Source organism: Coniophora puteana (genome assembly GCF_000271625.1).
Source record: "Coniophora puteana RWD-64-598 SS2 unplaced genomic scaffold CONPUscaffold_9, whole genome shotgun sequence".
Lineage (NCBI taxonomy): Eukaryota > Fungi > Basidiomycota > Agaricomycetes > Boletales > Coniophoraceae > Coniophora > Coniophora puteana.
Window position 1 is genome coordinate 624,107 of NW_006913061.1, and position 22,184 is coordinate 646,290.

Consider the following 22,184-nt stretch of genomic DNA (forward strand, 5'->3'; position numbering starts at 1 on the left):
GGAGGAAGGCGATGCGGATGCTCCAGTCAAAGCTTGTGATAAAACCCAGCTTTACCCTGGGCAAGATCTCACCAACTCTGCTTGCTGAAGAGTCCTATTAGTGGCCGCAACTTGAACTTGAAGGGAGAACCTGCCATCAACATGGTCCGACATTGACGAATTGGAACCTCCGAGTTCTGGCAGAGCCCATGAATTGCCTGGCTGGGTGCCTCGTCATATGAGACTCTTCCTTATGGATATCTCTCCTATATAGGTGTTGAGCAAGACCTTGAAGAGCTGGTTGGTTGGCGCAAGAAACAATCTTTTCTGCTTAGTAATGGCCCATTACACGATGGAGGGGAGAGCACAGCCACTTGGCTCGCGCTACACGGACATCCCATCGCTTGTGATCCCAGGCCCCAACGCCCAACACAGCGGCACGACATTGCCCGACATCGTCACAGACTACCGACGAGAGCCAGGCGAGCTGAACACTTCTAAGTGAGACTTTCAGACTCTATCATCCATACTGGACACGCTTGCAAGTCTGTAGTCGAACATGTCGGTCATCTCCACCCAGATCCGCAACTTCAAGGAGCCCACCAGAGAGCAGCTCAACTATGTCTTCTTTTCGATGCCACCACCACCGCCACCCAAGCTGGGTGAGGAGGAGCTGGAGAAGATGGAGATCAATGCGGTGCTCAGTTTAGGAGTGGCAGAGGGGAACGCCGAGGATGCGTATGTAAGTTCAACGCTACGCCAGTGCTCTCCTCCCAGAAATGCGTTCTGAACAGCGATAGGCAGGCAAACTGCACCTGCTGCCTCCGTATCTAGCCTTTACTTCGCTGGACCGCAAGTCCGTTCGGTTCACGCTGCCGTTGTCCACGATCCGACGCGTCGAGAGGTTGAATGCGCGCGCAGGGGTTTACGCGCTGAGTCTGGCAACATGGCATGGGATGAAGATCGTGCGTCATCGTATATGGTTCCATAACAATGTTACTAATGCCACCATAGATCGTTCAACTAACATCGCTACGCCCCACTGCCGATTTGTTCTGCTCGCTCCTCCGCAATGCCCTCAAAGACCAACTTCAACGCGGTCAAATGAAGAATGTCAAAGGCTTCGTCAAGACATGCTACTCTGAACTCCTCATTGCTTCGACATCCTCATCACCCGAAAACGAGCGAGAAGATGGGTCCCTTCTGGACGACAAGGACGGTGTGCCATCCGAAGTGGCCTATCACGGCGGGCTTGGTTTGCGATTCAAGTTTCCCGGCGATCCCCGAAAGTAAGAATTGCTTCCACCTTAGCGTCTGTCTCTTACGCAACATAGACTGCGCGAAGCATCAAAAATCAAGCTGTGGACTACTTATCTCCGAAGTATGTACGCAGTCGCCTCATTCTTTATCTCACCCAGCCGCTAACTTGTAATAGACCACGGCCGCAACTTGACACTCCTTCGATACCCTCAGTGCACGCGACTTGTCCAAGTCGGTCTGCCAAATCGGCTGCGAGGGGAGATGTGGGAGACGCTGTCGGGTTCAATGTACCTCCGGTACGCGAACCCAGGTATGTACGAGAACTTGCTTGAGGAGATTAAGGGGAAGACAAGCCAAAGCTTCGAGGATATCGAGAAGGACTTGCACCGGAGTCTTCCTGAGTATGCTGGATACCAAGCAGAAGAGGGTATCAGCGCTCTGCGGAGGGTTCTGCAAGCGTATTCGTTGAAGAACCCCGATGTTGGGTATTGTCAGGTGTGCTGTGGTTATAACACCTCATCTTCGCGCCAGCTAAACGTCTGATACAAGGCCATGAACATCCTCGCCGCAGCAATCCTGATGTAAGGGGTATTCGTGTCGACATCATCGTCGCTGACATTTGGTGTCAGATTCATGTCAGAGGAACAGGCATTCTGGCTACTGGAAGTGTTATGCGACAGGCTTCTACCCGGATACTACAGGTACGTCTATCCCCCCACGTTCCATCCGTCATATCTCTCACTCCATTTTTAAAGCCCGACTATGCACGGCACGCTCTTGGACCAACGAGTGTTTGAGTCTGTCGTGGCAAAGACGCTACCCATCCTCCATGACCACTTTATGTCTGTCGATGTTCAACTCTCCGTTGCGTCGCTGCCGTGGTTCTTGAGTTTGTGAGCATGTTTCTTTATCACCCACTAAGCCATGCTAACAAGGTTTATCATAGGTATATCAACAGTATGCCTATGGTATTCGCGTTCCGGATAGTAGACTGCTTCTTCTGTATGGGGCCGAAGGTTCTATTTCAAGTTGGGTGAGCGCATTCTTGAATCGTCGAAAGCAGCGACTAATATTCCTTATCTCAGCCTGGGTATGTACATATCGGGCTTTCCTGTGTCGTCTACGTGCTCATGGTTTCCTAGCCATCCTTAAGATTAATGGCGAGAAACTGCTCCAAATACAAGACGATGGCGGATTCCTCAAGTAAGCCTGACATTAGCGTGATCACTATGATACTAACCATCCGCACAGCCTCATGCGCGACTACTTCACCACCCTCGGCGACTCCGCTCACCCTAACTCGACCGATCCGCGTGCGAAGGCAATCACGAACTTCCAAGAGCTCCTTCTCGTTGCTTTCCGTGAGTTCGCGCTCATCACGGACGAGACCATCCTCGCCGAACGTCGGCGCTTCCGGAACGAGATCGTGAACTCGCTCGAGTCGTTCGCGAAGCGCTCCGCCGTGCGCAACCTGCACACCATGGGCCGGTTCACCAAGAACCAGTCGGGCCTCATCTACGACGCGCTGTACAAGGCGATATGCGAGGCGCCGCCGCCGCCGGAGCTCGCCACGGTCGCGCCCCCTCCGACGCTTTTGACGACGACGGACGCACCGCTCGACAGGATGGAGACACGGGTGGGGATGAGGACGTTCCAAGTTTTCTTGAGCGAGGTGGCGACGTGGGCACGGGACGAGAAGATTGTGCTTAATGGGTTTCAGGTAAGGTTGCTTTAGTCATGCATTCGAAAAGGCTCGTTTTTGCTGATACGATTTTCGTGCAACAGCAACGCATAGATCGGGAAATTCCTGAACACGAGTTGATCCACCGACTATTTTTCTTCTGGGACACGTCGTGCAGCGGGTCGCTGACGCTGCAGGACATCGTTTCGGGTCTGGATGGCGTCATGTTCAATGATCTGATGGAAAACATCGAATGGTATTTCAACCTGCATGATAAGAATAAGGACGGGTATCTCACGAGAGATGAGGTGTTGACGCTGTCGGAGTCGTTCTTGGTGCGTTGCTCTTCCTGGTCTTCATGCAAGCAAGATGCTCATATTGAGCCTTCGTGTAGTTCATCTTCAGACACGAAGTCGGCGACGCGTATTTGGGCGCTGTCAGTCGGTTCATGACAAACGCATTTGAGTACGGCGACGCGTTGCTCCCGCAGGAGGAAAACCCTGAGACGGGCGAGATGCAGCCGAAGCAGCTCGAGTCGAATCAGCCCTATCTCAACCTTGCTACGTGCGTTCCCCCGCTCACTTGGCTAGTGAGAATATGTCTTAAAATGCTCATGTATATCCCTAGATTCCGTATGGTCGTCCTCGCCGACGAAATACTCGAATCTTTCTTCGAGGCCGACCTCTCAGGCTCCTTCCGACTCGAGCCCGTACCAGACCTCGAGCTACCTACCACATCGGGCAACTTCCTCGGCGATCTGTGGCAGAACATTGCGACGGCCGACAACAAGCGCATCTTCCACAAGTTCTCCGACGAGCTCGGGAAGACCATCGGGAAGCACCAGATCGCGTATCGCCCAGCAATCGGGCGATACAAGAGTCTCGAGGAACCCAAGGCAAGGGAGAGTTTACTTTCCCCTTCGCAGATGCATCCCCAGCGCATGGAATCGCCTGCACAGTCGGTGGGTGACAGTGCCGCTTCTGCGTCGAGTGTTGGGAATACGAGCACGAGTACGCTCGTTGGGTCCTCGGCGCCTTCCCAGGCGACAGGCGGATCGAGCTCGCTCACGGTCGATGCATCCGCTGCGGGCCATGCTGGCGATGGCAGCCCCACCTCTGCAGCGCTCTCTTCGGCGGCCTCGGCATTGCCTGCGCCTCATGAGCGCGCTGTGAATGCCGCGAGGACATTGTTGGAGCGCACACCGTTTGCGATTGATGACGTGGGAGATGACGATGAGAGCGACCTGGATCTGTTGCATGGGGAGGACGATGACCAGGTCATGGACGAGGTTCGTCCTTCTCCGCCGACTAAATGTATAGAACCGTTCCTGACAAGTGGATTGCGGGGCTCCCGCTCCAGGTCGACGCGTTCCTTGAGGAGAACGACCAGGGTCTTACGGATGCGGACAAGGAGCTCGCCAAAGGTTCGTTCTCTCCTCGGCCCCGTCCTTGTTAACTTAAGCTAACGGAACTTTCCACATAGATCTCATCCATGCCGAGCCTGTGAAGTAGTGGAGGGATCTCGCTCGCTCGAGAACGCGTCTCCGGAGCCGCCGAGAAGGCACGAAGGTGGAGGCGGTGATAGGAGATGGAGAAGTTAGAAAACCTTAACAATTTACAACCCAATGCTCTCTCGGCCTGTACCGCGGAAGTGGACCATGGCCACCATCGGATGGATGTCACGCATGTATATGCTGTATTTCTAGAGTCTAAAATCTCACCCCTTATGCTTCTTATGCACAATGGAAGTCGCTTTGCATCTCCCGCGCCCTTCTTTTTGAACTCTGGCTCTCATATTGTGTTGATGCTCGCCGCGTGCTGGAGTTGTCTGAGACTCTATGTTTGCATAACTTAGGTACATCCTATTGCCCCAATCGTATTGGAAGGTTGAGATTATGAAGAACCCAGCAAATTCTACTTATCCAGCCCGATCGTATTTAGAAAGGTAATGAATAATCCGACATTGAAGTTTTCAGTGCATGACAAGTTCAACGCTAACTAGTTTACGAAAAGCTTGCTGAGATTGCTCGCACTAACGGTTGCAAAATTCGGCCTAATAAAACCGAATGCAATGACGGCTGCCTCCGGACCGGGGCGCCGAACGCTCGGTGACAAAAATAGGGGCTTAGTGATCACACCTGCTAGTGCGCTATCCAGCTCCCAGATTGTCCATGCTTTCGCTAGGCTTGCGCTCGCTCTATCTCGATCATGAAGTCTCGCATTCCCCTCTTATATGTATGTTCTATGTACAATCCCTTTCCTCGTCCTACTGATGTAACTGCGGTTGCTGTGATCTCATGCAGGGCTCAGCCGCGTTCGGTTTGGAGGGCACGCTAGGCACACGCATACACGATATCGATGAATGTCGGAAGGTTGCTGAATACCTGAGCTCGAAAGGCTACCACGAGTATGACTGCGCTCGCAGGTACGGTGATGGGTCGTCAGAAGAAGTAAGCTGACGTTACTTTACGACGTTAACTTATGTGGACTTACGCTTCGTCAGTTCCTTGGGAAGCTGAGGGACATGGGCGCTCTGGAAGGCGCTATTATCGACACTAAGTTCGTTTCTCGTTGTATTGAGATCGAACAAATCCGACTTACAGCCACCGTTAGGGTGCTCGTTGCTGTCCCAGGCGCCCCGGGAGACCATACACCCGACAAGATCCGCGCGTCGTTACAGGCGTCGCTCGAAGCCTTGAAAACCGATAAGGTCCGGGTCTTCTATCTGCACCACCCTGACAGGGGCACACCGCTCGAGGAGACCCTATTCGAGATAAATGAGCTATACAAGCAAGGAAAGTTGTGAGTACTTTGAGCCTCGTTTCTATCATGATGAGAGATCGAACATCTACATTTAGCGAGTACTTTGGGCTCAGCAACTATTACTCGTGGGAGGTGAGTATCCAGACTATCATCGCGAAATATGTCGGAGTGGTAATAATGGATCAGGTCGCAGAGATAGCTACAATAGCCAGGTTAAAGGGATGGGTCAGGCCGACCGTGTATCAAGGCATCTACAACGCCCTCGAGCGCAACATTGAAACCGAGTACGCTGCGCCTATCCACCTAACCTGGTGTCTGCTTACTCGTATTTGTTCACATAGACTTATACCATGCCTTCGCAAACATGGACTGAAGTTCATCGCATATAGTCCTATGGCGTAAGCGTTGCTGTGCTGAGCGAGAAGCGTTGTCGCTGAAAATGACCTTCGGCGTAGTCGCGGTCTACTCGGAGGCATAGATCCCAGTGCTCCAGCGAAAGGTAGTCGATGGGACCATAGCTCTTCCGTGATGGCCCCAGGCCTGCATGCGCGTTACAAAGGTTACACGGAGACGTTCGCTCAGCTTACAGAGACTCTGGTAAGCCCTTATGTTATACGCCATGGAAGCTAGAATACTCGCAAACGAACCCCGGCACTCAACTTCCAACCAGAAACGACACAATCTAAGCGGAGCTGAGGTTGCTTTGCGATGGATCCAGCATCACAGCGCACTGGGGCCAGAGGACGGCATCATCCTCGGCGCAAGCGGCCTCCAGCAGCTTCAGGATAACGTTGAGGCTAGGTGAGCACTCGAGCGGAGTTTTCGAGTTAGTAGATGCCAAAGCTAAAGGGAACCTTCAATCACTGTAGTGAGAAAGGGCCATTGCCGGACGAGATCGTGGATGTGCTGCAGGAGACGTGGGTCGTGAACAAGGGACGCTCGCCTCCTTACTTCACGCCCAGCCGGTGAAGTCATATTTCTGACATGTCCGTTATCACGGTGTAATCTCCTAGGATCAATGCAGCAGGGGGATTCCATGGGGGCGGGGTATTCGTGTGCACTGACTGACATACCCAGCGTAAAGGAAAGTTATATGACATGTAAGTTGAGGTCGATCGGAAATGTATAGAAACCTGTGCATCAGGGTTAGTCAGGGACTAAGTAAGTGTCTGCATTCCCAGAACAAAAGAGTGAACGTCCAAAAGGGTGAACGGCAGTCAGCGCATGTCTCAAGGCTGTGCAACATGCATTTACCTCGGCGTTATGTTCTGCAGCTGCCACCATGTTCGCGGTCTCTGGCAAGGGAATTGCCGAAGACGTCGAGACCCTTGCCTTTTTGTGACCATAACGCCGGGATGGGCTCATGAACAGCGAGTGTTCTATTTCCAAACATACATGTCGTCATCCGTATGATGCTGACCCTAGACACATCCTGGTGTTCGGAATGTCGGGGCTAGGGTTAGTTCGGTTTGGTGACTATCAAATAGGAAAGTCGCACGTCAGCTCTTGATTGGAACAAAGGGAGGTCTTGTGAGTTGCCAACACAACGGTATATGAGTCCGGTATGACATAGGCTGTCGTAGGCCCTTACATAGATAGCACAGTCCTTGATGGCATGAGGGCTGAACCTACTTTTATTTTCACGCACGTCATGATATATGAAGGTCTATGTTTCAGGCCCAGATGGCTTGTTACGTCATTTTGCCTGCCCTCCTGCAGACACTATGGGCTCGTGTACAGAAGTCCAGGGTTTCACCATAAGGCTGAGGACGTCTCTGGAAGCGTGTATCCATCGTGACGAGATATAGTACAGACTAGCGAGTGAAAGCGAAGCGAAAACAATAATCTAAGTGCAACGTGCAGCCCATCCCACCCCATCTCATTAGACCCTAGTTGCACACATGCACGCACTCACACTAACATCCCGACCCCAGGCGATCGGCGCCACAGTGATTAGCTGGCTGAACATCAGCGAGTAGATGAATCGATGCGGCTCATACCAAATAACCGGTACGAGGCCACGTCGAACACGTTGTCGGCCCAGCAAACCCTATAGTATCAACGCGCCGATCGTGATCATGCGCTGAAAATAGTGGACCGTGGAGACAAAGGGAAGAGAGAGCAGCGTTGACGTCATGGCTATACGAACGGTCCCATTTCGACGACGATCTCCTGGTTAGCGCCGAGCTTCCAGTTGAGCCGGCCCAGCTCGGTCGGGTTCAAGAGCCACAGAGGGTCCGTGTTGAGCTTCTCGGCGGTTGACTGCATGCTCAGCGCTAGGCGCGACACAATTACGGAGTTAATGGCGAGTGTGAAGCTGGCCGGATGGTTCCCACGTTAGGCACAGCGCTAGACAGAATGGGAAGAGATGGACGTACTCAGAGTAGAGGGCGGGAATGTTGAACTCAGGAATATCGACCATGCGTGCGCCCACTGCAGACCCTGTGGCAGCGACTGTATAATATGGAATTAACGAGTTTACGACACACGAGAGTTTGAGAAAGCACACCAAGAGCAACAAAGAAAACGAAGCCACCACTGGAATCAAGAGAGTTAGAGCAAGTAGTATCGGAAGATCAGAACCCACTCTCTGATCAGCCTGACCATCAGTGGCTGCTTCACTATCTTCCAGGACCCATCAAGCGCCCGAATGACCGTGAAGAAGTACAGCACCAGGTGTATCACAATCTGCGGCACAAAGATGCGCCAGATTCCACTCGCGGACGGAACTGTGCAGCCCAAGAGAGGATACGAAATTGGTAACGACGCGACATCCTGATCGTGGATCTGATTGTATGATGCGAAAAGCGTGGCTAGGGAGGCGACGGTGCAAGCGACGAAGCTGAAAACGCAGGCGTACCGCATCGAGCGGCGATCGGGGAACATGTACCATACGCGGAGTACGAGGATGGCTGAGGGTGATGCGTTAGTACGTTTACGGATAATGTGGCGATAATGGAAGGGGTAGAGTACGCGTGGCGCGGGAGGCACTCACCTTGATTGATGGTCAGCGCGACGATTGAGGTAATAAAGGTGAACTGCATGACATGGTCACATCTACAATATGGCGTCAGTCCCGGTCTTGGCGGCATCCCTTTTACGACAACTTGATGGCACTTACGTCTATAGAGCGAATGTTGTGAGGCAAGGTCAAAACGCGCGCGTTGAGGGGTCAATCGATGGCAATGCATATGAGACTCACCTTCGGTTCGATACCTTCAGTGAAGAAGGCTGATGACGTTAGTCGGCGGTCAGCTGGACTGTCAGGGTCGATGTTTATATGGAGGAGCTAACCTGCAGCAATTGGTCTAGGGGGAGTCAGCTGGATGTTATGATGTGTTGTAGAGTACTAACCCAAAGACCACCATCGGCAGGTATCTATTCTGCAGGAAACCTTTCAGCAACAATATTATCCATACGAAACGCGACTCACGAAGAAAAACAGCACCGTGGTGATGTCCCATGATTCAGCCCAGAAGTACTGTATCTTCGTGACAGAGAGTCATTTAGAGGTCGGCCTCGGTGAATAGTAAGTAATTGTTACTCACTTCGTCCGGAAAAGTCAACATGTAGTCGTATACCAGGATAACTAGTCCCACAAGTGTGACGTAATGGGCATTTTGAGCACCAACGAGGAGTCGCAGGAGAGCGTTCCACTCCTCCTCAAGAGGGCTGGGAACGGATGGCACAGTGGATGCCGTGGGCATGGGCGGTAAGTTCGCATAGCTGAGCATGTCGACACCTGGTCGGCCAGTCTCGAAGAGATTGCAAGGTGAAGGTCGTTTCGTTCGTGGGTAAACTCAGATTATGGTAGAAGTCCAAGTCTTGCCAGTTACAAACGGACAAGCGGGAGGGAAAGCCAAGGTGAAGGAAAGCGCGGAAGATGGGAGAGGACCAGCGCGGCCAACGTTGGCCGTTCGGTATGTAAGTATATAAACCGACCTGGCGCCCGGGGGGTCGAGAACGGCCTACTACCTGCTGATCTCTGATTTGCGCGTTTGGGCCAGCCAAAATGCGGACGCGAGATTGCGGTGTCGCAGTTTCTGAATGAGGGGGCGAGTAAGGGGGCGGAAACTGATTCATGATCGCGGGGCGCGACACCTATATGTATAGGACCAATGAGCACTTGGGGCAGCGGAACAACGGGAGGGCCAATCAGGAGGGGTGGGCCGTTTTGCTCGGTGGTCGTGTTGGTGGGGGTTAGCAGCGACATCACTGTCGCCCTACCGACGGCGCCCGCGGCATAGAGGTAACATAACACCTTTGGGATATCTTAGTGGCGAGAATGGCGTGTGTACAGCCCTCTGGCAAGCTGTTGACAGAATGTCAGCGCTATGTAAGACAGGTTTTAGGCCTGAAACGCTTGTGTCTCCGAGACAGCTGAAACTGATAGCCCAGGGGACCGAAGTCAAACAGTGGCTCGATGCTCAGGAACCTGCAGGAACGCATGATGATGCAAGGATGATGCCTTCGACGGTTACAAGGATCCGATCGAGAAGTGATTTGTAAAAATAGCAGTGCAGCTGTACTTGCACAGCATCACTGCACTTCAAGCTTCAAGTTCAGCAGCCTAAGCCTACGTTGAAGTAGTGATAGAACCAATCGATTACTAACCTTTTTGATAATGCAAGGCTTTGGTATATCTTGCAGCCAAGTTGCAGCGAAGACTGTTATATTGCCTAGTCTGCAAGTGAGGCAAGGACTCACATTCAGCCTTTTGGCAAGCAAGAGTAGGCAAGAGTTCACCAAGTCGACCACGCTCACGGAGACATATTTTTGACAGGTTATGTTCCGAACGTCGTGTGACATGGGAGCCGTTGTTGGTCGAGGTTGATCAAGGCCAAAAGCTTCCTGGGAAACCCCCGGCTAGCTCTTTCGCCGCCGGGAAGTTGACGGAGAAACTTGGGCGAAAACGGGTTTTGGCACTGTTTGTACGCTATATACGAGGGTAAATAGGCAGCAACAACGCGCAGCTCTCCTTGCCGCGACACGCTACGACGGATGACGCGCCCACTCATTGGAGGACACACCGCATGCGTCTGTTCTCTTTCTCAAACTCTGTCATCCAGTCACCCGGGCTTCTCTATTCTACCCTTCACCCCATCTCTCAAAGAGGGCTCGGACGGAACTACAGCAAAGCCCCGAGCATCATCAAGGCGTTCGGTGATGCACGGGAAGCCAGTCTTGTTGGTGTAGCTTCCCAAGTCGGTGCACTACCTAATCTGCATGGACTTCCAGAGGTAAGCTTTGTGCCCCATCGCGTACGTCAGAACGGGGCGTCATTTGGTTGACTATATCATCCGAATGTCGTCCTCTCATCTCTTTCGCTTCCGTATAGGTCATCGTTACAGGTCCGTCCGGGGCGATTCTCCTTATGAAACTTCACCAGCAACCTGGCTCATTTGAAAGCTGTTGGGTCACATTCATCCTCTACCTGTTTTGAATGCTCGCACTTGAACTCTATCGCAAAAACTTCTCGTTGTGGCTCGGTACATATATGCGCGCATGTATGCGTGCGAAACAGGCCGCGCGAACGCGGGCAAGTCGACCTTATTGAATGCCGTTATCGGCCGCAGGAATCTCCTATTTACAAGCAAGAAAGCGGTAAGCTCGCCTCTGTAGCCTATGGTATTGACCCCTTTCTCATGCTGTGTTCTTATGATCCGGTTGAACATCACTGACCGATAACCAATTGGTGAACACTCATTGTATATGTATCTCGCCTACGTCCATCCTGTCAAACCCCAAACGCCAAATAATGCCTCTCCGTATCGCGATTGCCGTATCCTCGTCACACGTCCCCAGGGCCGCACACAAACGCTTAACTTCTTTCGCGTCGGTGGGGATCCAGGAAGACTTGTCGTCGTTGACTCGCCAGGATATGGCGCACGAGGCCGCCCTGAATGGGGGGCCGTGTTCGACGACTACATTCGGAATCGCAATGAGTACGCAACCTTCCATCTTTCATTTGATATTTTTGGACTTTCCCGTTCTCTATCCCGTTCCGTACTTGGATACCATGCATGATCATCGACTGCCCTCATTGAGCCCCCCGGTCCACGATGCCACTCTCCGCGCCCCGTTTGGCCTCCGTGAACTATTTGCGGCGGGGCCGACCAGCGCTCCGTGCGACTTGTATGGACTTCGCGATCGGTCCGACATCATTATTGTCACCATTACTATCTTTGATGAGAACACGCTTGCTAACCTAAAGTCTTGTTTCATGCCTTACCTTATGCCTTTCGCACTCTTCCGCTCGACCATCTCTATGGCCAATTCATGGGCACTTGCCTGCTAACATCGTCATTAACCCTCCGGTCGGCATAATCCACGCTGGTGCAACACGATGTAATGACACCATCAATTATCCGGCACCAATCTTCGGGAATGGTCCATTCGTTCGCATTATCGCCACTTAGGTTACGACGTGTGTTCATCCTGCTGAATGCCAAGCAAGGCCTCACCGATGTCGACGCCGCGATGCTCGAGCAGCTCGGCACTAGCATTGCCTCACGCTCCACGGACAGTGATTCGTACGGTTCCGCGAAACGATCATCAACACCGGTGTCTATTCAGCCTATCATTACGAAATGCGACTCGCTCGGAGCGAATGGGCGCGCGCGCGTCGAGGCTATCGCTGCGGATGTCCGAGAAGCAGCGCCGCCGGAGTGTCTGGTCATTTCCCCACCAATCGTCACTGCGTGCCAGACGGAGCGGGGGTTGCCGCCCTTCGGGATTGATGCGGTACGCCAGTCAATCCTGGAGGCATGCATGGGCATCTCCGGTCGATAGTTTCATCTCTCACTGCTCAAGTACTGTTTTCGGGAATAGAAGACACGAGCCATATGCGCTCACAGACTCGAGAGCAGGTTACGCCTTGCAGAGTCACAGAGGGGTGCCATGCATATATGGACATCTTTAGGTACCTGATCTAATATTATCTCCTCGCGAACCGCTGAGAACTGTAGAGGCCACGTCTAGGATGCTGAGCCCACCTGAAACACTTGAACATGTTCCTCGGGCTAAACATCGTATCACTCTACTCGATGCAAAGACCAGCGCAGACTAACCTTACAGCTGTGAATTAAACGCGAGAACGAGGCACAGAACCGCTGATAACGGAGACATCCGGACCTTCAGTGCAGGGAGTAGCGTCCACTTTCTCCCCTTGCCAAATCCACTGGGACCACGCCACGTTCTTTTTTCTCACAATTTGCTTCTACGTCGGCTCAGGATTCAATTCAGCGATAATTTCGTGGTCAGTTCGGTGATATTCTACCATCCTCACCTCATCTCGTATCACAATTCAATGCGTCGGTATGTGTGTACGGATGTGGTGAAGCGCATTCGTTCGGCGATTGCGCTCTTGTCCACACCTGTCCTTTTCATCCATTGTAGGATGCGGATTCAACCTTCCAGGTCCTATTATTGCCTCGGAATTGCGGCCTTTTCCTTTCCTTTACTTCACAATGGGCGCCGAGATGTTGCTCACAGATCTATGCGATTGCCAGGAAATCCAAAGATCCCGCTGATAGTACGCCAGACCTGTGCGGGGACCCCACTTACAACTCAATTGCGAAGCTTCCGGTATAACGCTCTTTCCAGGTGTTCTCTGTATGCGAGGTGCTAACTTCCCCTTCCTCGCTTCACAGTTACCCCACACCCCACCGGGATTCGCTATCGCTTGTCGACTACCCAATCCTGGAGGCATCGCGTGAATGAACCGCCCTCGGGAGCGCGGCGAACGCAACAAGCTAAATTGCCTCAAGGCGCACGGCGGCTCCTTTCGCGGCCGCGCCCGCACAGCTGCTGTGGATAGGCCGACGGGGTGCATTACGTACACGATCCTCAATGAATTGGCTCCCCGAGTTTGGCAATCCCAGTGCCGCCGCTATTGGTGGTGGGCGCCTAATTTACAGTTAGGTTACCAGGAATTCGGGCCGAGGTGACTATAGTTTATTCTCTTTCCAGAAGGTCGGGCCAGGGCCCGTAGCCTGGTGATCAGCGGCGCTCGCTTGATGGGGTTTGGCTTTCGCCCTCGCGTTCCCTCCTCTCGTTCGCCCATCCCTGCGCCGCGACTAGCTGGTCGCGGATACATTCTCATTCTATGATGGAAAACTTGACAAGCTGGTGAACAAGAGGATATGTTCAACGCTCGGGGCTGCCGGGATGACCCACAGGATGTTGCTCGGGGGACTTATCTCTGGTCTGCCGTTCTTTATCTATCAAACCGCCTATCGTGCTGATGGTGGCTGTTGTCGTGATAATAGGGCCTGGTGATTTAATTTCGAATGTATTTATTGAATTGGCTCCTGAAAACGCGGATGCTGCGAAGCGCATCCTGGGACATTCCCTGGGAGGCTTGGCATTAAAGTAATGGAATTTGTTCGATTTTCTCTTACTATGGATGTGCCACACGCATCACGGTGATACACAGGTGCGTTGTTCTTTTATTCGAAGGAGGCTCAAATTGACTAGGAATAAGCTTTGCATCCCCTCCTGCCTTCCTGGCTGTAGCCATGATACCCAATAATGTCAAGTGTTGGCGACGTGAGTACGCATGTGCCCGCCATCTGTCGGGATCAAAGAGCCCTCCGATGTACGTGTATTCACACAAATTCTGGGGTCCCTCTCAGTTGTGTTCAATGTTCGGGGCTGGAATCTTGGGGATCACTGGATTGCGTTTCTGCATTGTGTATTCCTATTTAGAATGGAAAGGTCCAAGGTTGGCAAGCGCCCCTTGCACGGATGAGGGATGCTCTAAGTTTGCATTCTCACTGAGTTGAGGGTTTAAGGGCTCGAGTATGGAAGTGAACCATGGGAAGATGTACGATCGCATTGTGTGTGCGCCTAATGAGTTGGCCCGAGCTGGTCCCGCTCTGACCACGCACCGCATTCGTCACCAGTTCACCGCATCTATGAGCCAGATCTGCATGTGTCGATCGGGCATACCCAAATCTTGCCCACCCTCCGTTACGTCTTCGTTTTCCCTACCAAGGCACGCGGAGGTGTATGGGAGTCGTGTATGTCTTTGGATGCGCGACGTTGTACTCAAACAGCAAGCCGAGACCGAAACCAAAAGAAGACTCGACTAGTGGGGACCCTTCTCTATCTCGATCGGATGGCGGAGGAGGACTCAACGCATTGAATCCTCCACTCGTCTCGAATCTTCCGGCGGTTTTTGCAAGTGCGCATAAATGGGCGGAGGGACCTATACGGTGTTGACTTATCAGGGGCTTCGTCCTACACCCGCTCGCCTATATAACCTCGCTTGTGCATCAGATCCTCTATCCCCCACTTTTTCTTTGCATTTAGGCCTCCGCGCAGACAGCTCCCATCCGCGTCCACCCCGCGCACTTGTACATCGCCTCTACCCCACATCTCCACTTGACAGGTCCTGATAGGTCATAGTCACCTGAGACCGCGTCTTCAACCCTACATCCGCGTCCTCCATTCCTCATCCTTGTGCCGTGCCGCACGTCACTTACCGGCTCAGCCCCTCGTCAATTTGCGCCCGCGCATATAAGCCTCCGCATTACTCCAGCCCGCTCTTCATCCTTTGCATCATCTCTTCATCAGTTACCACCACCACTAGAAGTCCATACCCATACATAACCCAACACCAACACACTACAGCTCTAGTCATGTTCGAAGCCACGTATAACTCCCTTGCTCAGATGTTCAACACCTCCCCTCCTCCGTACAACCACTTTGCCGCCCCACCTCCACCCAAGGGCAAGGGCAAGCGTGCCCAGTGGGAGCGCCGCCAACGTACCGAGTCCTCCGCCAGCCAGCTCATCATTCCCGTCGTCGGTGTCGTCCCATCCTGCGCCGTTGTGCCCCAAGTTACTGCCCCACCCTCGCCGGACTATCATGTTTCAGGTGGATCGGCTCACGGTCGCCAGTCAAGTGAAAGCGTTGCGCTTTCGCGCATGAGCCGGCCAAGACGGAACGGACGAGATCGGTCTGTTGACAGCGCATTGACGGAGGACACGGAAGGCCTCGACGGCAGCATCCAGGGTTCATTCTCGTCGCGTAGCTCGAGCTTCGGTAGTGAGAAGGAACACGAGCAAGATGATGTACAAGTTGTCCACAAGGAAGGCCAAGAGTTGAGGTAAGCTCCTTTTCTAAGTCATCCCCTTCCTCTCGCCCCCTCTACTTGAGAGCGTGCGCTTACGGTATTGTGTATCTTTGCAGACATCGTCGCTATGCGACTTTCTAGACGTTCTCGACAGTCTGAACAAGCTCGGGCGCATCTCCTGTCCCTTGGGTCTGCGAGCCGTAGCTCCGGTTTCGCCGGGAGACGCCGCAGACGTCAGACTCCACCTTTTCTTGATCATACGCACATTACTCTATCATTCTGATTCCAAGTCTACACTCCGCCCCTTCTTCGACAAAACCTCAGGCGCAGAACGCCCTAGACGGCGCTCAGAGGCTCCATGCGACACTTGACCCACCTCCACCCTTCCATTATCGTCCGAAAACTTCTCCTCAGCCCATCACTGCTATGTCATCACGGCACCTTACCCCCTGGCACGTGAGGCTGTACTCCACCCCTTTTTTCGGACCCTTTTCATCGAGCGCATATGACGATACACTCGGCATCTTTATGGTGTACTACGCTTTGTATGGTTCCTCAACATTTTTCAATTCTGTTGTTTTTCGTTTATATTTCCATTCTCCTCTACGTACGACCGCTTTGTATAATGATACCAGCAGGATTACACGGGAATTGACAACGAATATGTTGGAAACCCATAGACTCATTGTGACCGCATCCAATCATTACCGCAAGGTGTGAACGCTTCGAAGAAGAAACTAACTCAAAGCCTCGTGCTCATGCAGAAGGGTAGCGCTTCCCGACCGCCCTTCACCAGTGAGACTGGTTCTGTTGATCACGTCTATCACCGCCGCTGCATCTGCAACGTTCTCTTCTGAGAACCCTTTGGTCGAAATAGATCTTCCCGTGCTTCGCTGTCAGTGGGAAGCGGCCAGCCTTTCGCGGTACATCACGCCAATGCAACGCTCGCTGTGTTGAAAAGGTGAAGGGCCTTTGTATACCGCACCAGCAACTTCGACCATCGATGTGAGGGTACGCGAGATCAAACCATTGTATCGTTCTGATTATACAAGACAGTGCGATATGATTGTATGGGCTACGTTATCGGCGGCAAAGCCCCTCCAATGACCGCGACTGATAGTGGTTAGTGGCTTTGTAGTAGTAGAGATACCGGGCTTGACATGCCCTCTCGGGCAATAATGAGGGAAGTCTAGACCTCTGACGATGGGAAAGTACAATTGATACTTGGTACTTGCCGGTGATGCTGAAAGGACTTGCCATGTGGATCGTGTTTCAGAGTCAGGCGGTCCTCACAACGTCACAAGACTCACAACGGGGCCATGTCGATGACAGGTGTTTGTACCTGCGAATCGCATACTTATTCTCAGCTACAGAACCAATCATGCTGAGCCGTGCTTCTGCACGACGTCACTGTCGTCATAGACCGTCCGTCGTCCTACTCGTCATATCGGCGGGGAAACCGGGGAATCAACAGGAACGAGGGTGTTAATGCCCCCTCGTCCCATCATATCAGCGGGAGAGCCTCGCTGATAATCTTAGATGTACATGAATGTCGTCAGAGTCCGACTCTAGAATCCATAGAAGCTACTACAACAGACTTGCTTCAAGACTAGCGCATGGAAGGGTTCTGATTCTGCGGCTTCGTCCATCATGGTTGGTTGTGTGTGCTTCCCAAAGCAAAGTTTATTTGGACACCGCATGCCGTCGTCACTGGTGGTAACAGTATGAATGACGGCATCCCGCTCAACTTCCCTTCGAACCCCTGCGCCACCGTAGATATCTGATTTGAGGGCACCGATGGGAAGGAGGGTTTAATGTCGGGGGACTGTTAGCTAAGTTTAGGCAAGTTATTGATGTCCGAATCCAGAATAAGACACAAACCAGTGAAGGGTCGGCCATGGCAAGCGTGCGTGTGGTCATGGTCCGCTCAGACGGTTTCCAATGGATAGTGATCACTCAGAGGACCGCCTCAAACATACTACGAAGTGCGTAGAACGTAGGGATGGTGTCAGCGAAGGGACCACTTGAACCCTCTCTGCGGAGGCTTCGAAGACGGTGTGCTTGTGGTACATAGCGCCGGCGATCCAATGATTGCGCCTACATTCCGTCTGAGGCGGCTACCTTCATTGGTTAAAGTTGATTGTGAGAGCGGAACATGGATGGTCGCTTACAAACAGAGTCTCCGGTGTGAACGTCACGACGGCGACGGGCACCCTCTCAGACAGGGTTTGACCACGTTTGCTTTGGGCAACAAGAATCGGAAGGATTTGACGTTACGGCATGACGTTAAGGAGTGCGCGAATCCCTAGCAAAAGCTAGTGAGACGCTATCTGTTTCTAATCCTATAAACTTACAGCAATTTTGGGGTGAACTTACGGCATGACGCAAAACAACCTGGCCCAGGCCGGTCCTTGATACACGAAAGCGTTTGAAAGTGCATCATCACACGGGTGCACTCTGTCAACAGGCATGAAACGGGGACGGATGAAGACAAAGGTGCGGACATGAACGTGGATGTCGACGCGGGTGAGGCAAAGAGGGCCGGAGGAGTTAAGTTAAGTTCTTGAGATATGGTTCCGGGCTAACGGATCGGCCGATGAGGCAATTGCGAACGTCACTCCCACCGCTGCAGCCCGGCTTGCAGAGTCGACTCTGAGCGCCTGATTCCGGTCCGCACATAAGAACCCGAGAACATGGCGCAGGTGGCCGCATGCTGGTAGCGGGTGTGTATCTAAGTCTTAGGTGAGAGGAGAAGGTGAGCGAACGTCGGGGTTGGGCTTCTTGAAGCAACGGCGTCCGTGTAGAGCGCAAAATGAGAGTTCCAGCCTACGAATAATGCACACAGAAAACGTTAGTGATCAAAGTTGGAAGTTTAACACCAAGTGGCACTCCTTGCGTTGGACGAACGGAGCGCCCGTACAAACAGTTCCTTTCCAGTTTATAGCGCTTAGACAGTGTTTGTCGGCATACATGGAGCTTACCGCAATAGTGGACTAGCTCATGTTTCAAAGTTTGCATTCGAGACGAGCTGAATACAAAAGTGAAAATGGCGTAACAGGTCCGACAAGCGAACATCAACGTTCTCGAAGATCGGAAATGGGCATGGAACGATCATTACATATGACGACCATTGCGGTCCTCGAGAACTCGTTATTGATGAATAGTTGGCGTGCAGCAGCGTGCATACTTACTTCTGACCGATTATCCAGCTAGCTACTGTGGATCAGATCTGAAAGCGTATCATGGAAGTTAGTTAGCATATAAGTGGGGAATGGTGCAGATATGAGGTCACGTTGCATTGACAACAGGGAACACGATAGGAAGGCAACCATGACAAGGTGTCATTAGGTTCTGGCATGACAGTGGAGCGATAAGGGAGGAGAAGTAAAGGGCCCTTACTAGCAGAATGTGTTCGCGGTTATCTGATTAAGCGGTGATATTGATATTGCAGGGTGAATGTTTTGAAAGCGAACTGGCTTGCGGCTTGCGGCCAATGGGTGTTGCAGCCACACTGAATGACGCAGGATGACGAATAAACTAGTAGATGAAAGCCTAGATACCGGATATGAGGCTGTCCCATCAGAAGGCATGATGGTCCAGATGTGACCGGTGAGGGAGTCAACAATAGGATTCCGACAGGATTGATCAAGTCGACCTGCCTCAGCCTGGTTTTCTGCTCATTTACCAATCTACAGGGAGGGCACTCTCACGAACGAGCGATAGTCGCATACGGAGAACGACCTTCACAGTATCACAAAGTGTCAGGGCTTGGCCAAACGTGTAAAGCATGAAACGGGTACGTGACCTAGTTTGCGAGCCTCACCCTCTGTTTGAACCGGGTCGTTAGTCGCTAGCCCTGTGGATACGGACGTATCGGTAATCCTTTGCGGTATGTGCGTGCGACGAATGACTCGCAAAGCGGCGTTGACATACAGTCCGATGGAATGACGACGGACATCGAGCCCGGGCCAACCAGCGTGCTCGGATTTGACGATCGGGGCTTTTGTGGGTAGGAGTAAGCGCCAGTCGTCTACGATGACCCACATGAGAAGAGATGTATTTGAGATGCAACTGTAAAATGCGAAACATAGGCTTCAGAAGTTCGGTGAGAGCTGAGGAGACTGTTTGTCGTCGGGCTGGGATCTTCACCTTATCTGATTGGTTCGTGCGAAGAGAACAAGGGCTATATCGGGAAAGGTGAGCCAGGCATAGACATGTCGAAGGATGAAGGATACTCCCCCTTCACCGATATGATACATCGTATGGATGCTCATACGATGATGTAGCCCGTGCGGAAGAAGCGCAGAGTGGTTTTGGTTTGATAGGAGATGTTTACGCCTGTTAGATTTCAAAGCTGTTGCCAAACATGTGCAATCACCATGGGATCAGTCTCAGCCGTTAACCAGAACCGCTACTCTTGACCTTGCCCTAAACTTTTCTTATCCCCGCTTAAAAACCTCTGGAGTAAGTATACAATGATAGTTTTGAAGTAGAATCTTCTAGGAGGCTTACCGGGGACGTATTGTACTTTGATCATTGTTCGGGGCAATCTTTTCTATGACCCGGGAATTAGGGAAAGACAACTTTTTACCTAGAGTTTTAGCCATTCATAGACCTTAACATGGCCTCGGATAAAGCATATCTACTTACCTAAAGAAGTAGCTTTGTGCACTGACGTTCCACCATCGGTATTAAGGGTGAGTCCGGGTAGGAGTAGTAGGCACGATGATTTAAACTCTGTCCGGCTATTAATGGGGAAAGCAAGCCGTAAAGGCTCTAATTGCAAATTGAAGATATCATTGACGGGCGACAGGAGCTAGGGCATCATGAGCCCCACTCTACAGTGCTTTGCGGGACACAGTACCATACATATTCAAGGCATCTCGCTTCCAGGAGCCAGCCGCATTCTTCAATAAGGACGCGAAGTTCTCCACTGGATCCAGTGTAGATTTTTACCCCCTCGGCCTCGAGTGCGTCGGATTGAGCACACGCCCCGGTGTTGGAGATAATGCAGGATGTTGAAACGACGCGATACCACGGGCCTGGAATTGTAGTTTTCGAGATGAGCTTGACGGCTATAAGATTCAATTTAAACTTCCCAAGCCTACGGGGTATCGTAAACCCAAGAGAGGCGTACCTTCTCTGATGCGCCTAGTTGCTGAGGGTTTATGCAGCAGTTTGGCTATTTGACCTAGGACTCTAAAGTTAGAAATAATGAAGGTTTAAAGAAAAGAGACGTGCACGCACCACATGTTACGACCTTCCTCTTTGGGATGAGCTGGATGATTGCATAGACCTAATTGGCATGGTCAGGATTTACTCAGCAACAGTAATATTGCTACCTTACTCACAGCAAGGGTGAGCTCTTCGTTGTTAATCGACATATGATGGGTGTATGTGGTGACGAATGAATGGTGGTAAAGTAAAGAACGTGTATGGAGAAACTCTTTCGAACATCAAGATAGCGAAAGATGAGTGAAGTGCCGCTCGTAGTTGGAGAAGGATGACCGTAGGATGACTTACTATAATGACAGCGGATATTGCTGTTATCTGTAATGTAACGGAGAGCGAAAGATGACAGCCAAGATGACAGCAGGTATTAGCGGCGAGGCAGCAGTTTTAAGTCACAATGGGACTATCGCCAGGTCTTTATAGCTGGACGTCTGCGCTTGCCCGTATGAGACTTCTGACATACTGTACTTTTTCGACCATTCGCTCGTGGGAATATCTTTCCTAATACGGATTGTCCCGCTTTTTTGTTCGCGGCTCGGGATCTGCATAGGACATATGTTCGTCAGGGGCTAGTTAACCTGCTCCATCCGAGACACAACAGCCTCGGGACAGTACTGGTCGTTCACTGTCTTTCCATTCCTTCCAATCTTTAAACCATGAGGTGCAACTTGCATATGTCAGGGTATGCATCAGCATAGTTGAATGCTTGAGATCATGGTAAGTTGTCCACGCCACTCAGCTTGCTAAAGGAATTGACACTCTAGGTCCTATCTCTGGCTTGGCTAGCCCCCGATGTCGCACTACTGACTCTCAGTTGTCAATAGTCCGTCATGTTGCTCAATGTAGCAGATACAAGGTATGTTCCCTCTCAACTTGTTGTTTCTCTGTAGTCTTCTAGTGTTATGACTCTTGAGGCTCATGAGGATTTCAACAACTCGTAGATCCAGCCCTGCAACCTCATAACTCAGACCCTCCGCCCTGATGCTATGCATGACTCAGAGGCTGGTCTCGGAATGGACAACAACATTAGCCGGGTAAACAACGAGGGAAACATCGCAAGGTGTCTAGCGAGTGGTACGACGAGTTCTTAGGCCATTAGAATAGTCAGGATTACACTGGAGGAAAAAATAGAATTTATATTCATTTTTCGCGCGATTTTCCCGAATGTCCCGCTTTTTTGTTCGTAAGT

At 51.8% G+C, this 22,184-nt stretch overlaps 8 protein-coding genes across 8 annotated transcripts; 5 read left to right on the forward strand and 3 right to left on the reverse strand.

The window, feature by feature from the left end:
- Window positions 1-368: 368 nt before the first annotated feature.
- On the forward strand, window positions 369-4,643 carry CONPUDRAFT_126692 (TBC-domain-containing protein). The gene is made up of 16 exons (XM_007772502.1): window positions 369-721; window positions 780-944; window positions 994-1,268; window positions 1,314-1,360; window positions 1,415-1,734; window positions 1,789-1,820; window positions 1,869-1,940; window positions 1,995-2,132; window positions 2,186-2,272; window positions 2,377-2,442; window positions 2,491-2,959; window positions 3,025-3,255; window positions 3,315-3,484; window positions 3,548-4,208; window positions 4,280-4,343; window positions 4,403-4,643. Exons 1-16 carry the CDS (start codon window positions 539-541, stop codon window positions 4,429-4,431), a joined length of 3,009 nt encoding a protein of 1,002 aa, XP_007770692.1. The 5' UTR covers window positions 369-538; the 3' UTR covers window positions 4,432-4,643.
- A 466-nt stretch (window positions 4,644-5,109) lies between these two features.
- Window positions 5,110-6,771, forward strand: CONPUDRAFT_106950 (Aldo keto reductase). Its single transcript, XM_007772503.1, has 10 exons — window positions 5,110-5,154; window positions 5,223-5,369; window positions 5,423-5,478; window positions 5,533-5,721; window positions 5,778-5,814; window positions 5,869-5,966; window positions 6,024-6,080; window positions 6,138-6,279; window positions 6,353-6,483; window positions 6,552-6,771. The coding sequence occupies exons 1-10, from the start codon at window positions 5,128-5,130 to the stop codon at window positions 6,649-6,651; spliced, it is 984 nt and encodes a 327-aa protein (XP_007770693.1). The 5' UTR covers window positions 5,110-5,127; the 3' UTR covers window positions 6,652-6,771.
- Window positions 6,772-7,359: 588 nt separating this feature from the next.
- Window positions 7,360-10,176, reverse strand: CONPUDRAFT_126698 (uncharacterized protein). The gene is made up of 11 exons (XM_007772504.1): window positions 9,784-10,176; window positions 9,231-9,725; window positions 9,116-9,169; window positions 9,037-9,065; window positions 8,977-8,990; window positions 8,883-8,913; window positions 8,678-8,739; window positions 8,270-8,594; window positions 8,192-8,220; window positions 8,061-8,136; window positions 7,360-7,999 (listed from the first exon to the last, which is right to left on the reverse strand). The coding sequence occupies exons 2-11, from the start codon at window positions 9,414-9,416 to the stop codon at window positions 7,822-7,824; spliced, it is 984 nt and encodes a 327-aa protein (XP_007770694.1). The 5' UTR covers window positions 9,417-9,725; window positions 9,784-10,176; the 3' UTR covers window positions 7,360-7,821.
- A 539-nt stretch (window positions 10,177-10,715) lies between these two features.
- CONPUDRAFT_126699 (uncharacterized protein) lies at window positions 10,716-12,739 on the forward strand (the record flags this gene model as incomplete). The annotated part of the gene is made up of 5 exons (XM_007772505.1): window positions 10,716-10,947; window positions 11,207-11,286; window positions 11,488-11,627; window positions 12,102-12,604; window positions 12,664-12,739. 4 exons carry the CDS (start codon window positions 10,716-10,718, stop codon window positions 12,472-12,474), a joined length of 825 nt encoding a protein of 274 aa, XP_007770695.1. The 3' UTR covers window positions 12,475-12,604; window positions 12,664-12,739.
- A 1,961-nt stretch (window positions 12,740-14,700) lies between these two features.
- On the forward strand, window positions 14,701-16,236 carry CONPUDRAFT_83329 (uncharacterized protein). The gene is made up of 2 exons (XM_007772506.1): window positions 14,701-15,796; window positions 15,880-16,236. The coding sequence occupies exons 1-2, from the start codon at window positions 15,327-15,329 to the stop codon at window positions 15,902-15,904; spliced, it is 495 nt and encodes a 164-aa protein (XP_007770696.1). The 5' UTR covers window positions 14,701-15,326; the 3' UTR covers window positions 15,905-16,236.
- Window positions 16,237-17,464: 1,228 nt separating this feature from the next.
- On the forward strand, window positions 17,465-18,262 carry CONPUDRAFT_83330 (uncharacterized protein). Its single transcript, XM_007772507.1, has 4 exons — window positions 17,465-17,588; window positions 17,645-17,880; window positions 17,935-18,068; window positions 18,140-18,262. The coding sequence occupies exons 2-4, from the start codon at window positions 17,851-17,853 to the stop codon at window positions 18,144-18,146; spliced, it is 171 nt and encodes a 56-aa protein (XP_007770697.1). The 5' UTR covers window positions 17,465-17,588; window positions 17,645-17,850; the 3' UTR covers window positions 18,147-18,262.
- Window positions 18,263-18,299: 37 nt separating this feature from the next.
- On the reverse strand, window positions 18,300-20,013 carry CONPUDRAFT_138217 (uncharacterized protein). Its single transcript, XM_007772508.1, has 6 exons — window positions 20,003-20,013; window positions 19,423-19,946; window positions 19,163-19,370; window positions 18,955-18,992; window positions 18,745-18,901; window positions 18,300-18,692 (listed from the first exon to the last, which is right to left on the reverse strand). The coding sequence occupies exon 2, from the start codon at window positions 19,807-19,809 to the stop codon at window positions 19,525-19,527; it is 285 nt and encodes a 94-aa protein (XP_007770698.1). The 5' UTR covers window positions 19,810-19,946; window positions 20,003-20,013; the 3' UTR covers window positions 18,300-18,692; window positions 18,745-18,901; window positions 18,955-18,992; window positions 19,163-19,370; window positions 19,423-19,524.
- A 574-nt stretch (window positions 20,014-20,587) lies between these two features.
- On the reverse strand, window positions 20,588-21,147 carry CONPUDRAFT_74505 (uncharacterized protein; the record flags this gene model as incomplete). Its single annotated transcript, XM_007772333.1, has 4 exons — window positions 20,588-20,805; window positions 20,901-20,954; window positions 21,011-21,059; window positions 21,115-21,147. 4 exons carry the CDS (start codon window positions 21,145-21,147, stop codon window positions 20,588-20,590), a joined length of 354 nt encoding a protein of 117 aa, XP_007770523.1.
- Between the last annotated feature and the right edge of the window lie 1,037 nt (window positions 21,148-22,184).

Bases quoted from the DNA above. Each gene is read 5' to 3' on its own strand.
- CONPUDRAFT_126692 (XM_007772502.1), top strand. From the start codon at position 539: ATGTCGGTCATCTCCACCCAGATCCGCAACTTCAAGGAGCCCACCAGA. The intron at 1,735-1,788 runs GTGTGCTGTGGT...GTCTGATACAAG, and splicing joins CCGATGTTGGGTATTGTCAG to GCCATGAACATCCTCGCCGC. The intron at 3,485-3,547 runs GTGCGTTCCCCC...GTATATCCCTAG, and splicing joins CCCTATCTCAACCTTGCTAC to ATTCCGTATGGTCGTCCTCG.
- CONPUDRAFT_106950 (XM_007772503.1), top strand. From the start codon at position 5,128: ATGAAGTCTCGCATTCCCCTCTTATAT. The intron at 5,479-5,532 runs GTTCGTTTCTCG...AGCCACCGTTAG, and splicing joins GGCGCTATTATCGACACTAA to GGTGCTCGTTGCTGTCCCAG. The intron at 5,722-5,777 runs GTGAGTACTTTG...ATCTACATTTAG, and splicing joins CTATACAAGCAAGGAAAGTT to CGAGTACTTTGGGCTCAGCA.
- CONPUDRAFT_126698 (XM_007772504.1), bottom strand. From the start codon at position 9,416: ATGCTCAGCTATGCGAACTTACCGCCCATGCCCACGGCATCCACTGTG. The intron at 8,137-8,191 runs GTGTGCTTTCTC...CATATTATACAG, and splicing joins CGTTTTCTTTGTTGCTCTTG to TCGCTGCCACAGGGTCTGCA. The intron at 8,000-8,060 runs GTACGTCCATCT...CCATCCGGCCAG, and splicing joins ATTCCCGCCCTCTACTCTGA to CTTCACACTCGCCATTAACT.
- CONPUDRAFT_83329 (XM_007772506.1), top strand. From the start codon at position 15,327: ATGTTCGAAGCCACGTATAACTCCCTTGCTCAGATGTTCAACACCTCC. The intron at 15,797-15,879 runs GTAAGCTCCTTT...GTATCTTTGCAG, and splicing joins AAGGAAGGCCAAGAGTTGAG to ACATCGTCGCTATGCGACTT.
- CONPUDRAFT_83330 (XM_007772507.1), top strand. From the start codon at position 17,851: ATGATTGCGCCTACATTCCGTCTGAGGCGG. The intron at 17,881-17,934 runs CTACCTTCATTG...ATGGTCGCTTAC, and splicing joins CTACATTCCGTCTGAGGCGG to AAACAGAGTCTCCGGTGTGA.
- CONPUDRAFT_138217 (XM_007772508.1), bottom strand. From the start codon at position 19,809: ATGTGGGTCATCGTAGACGACTGGCGCTTACTCCTACCCACAAAAGCC.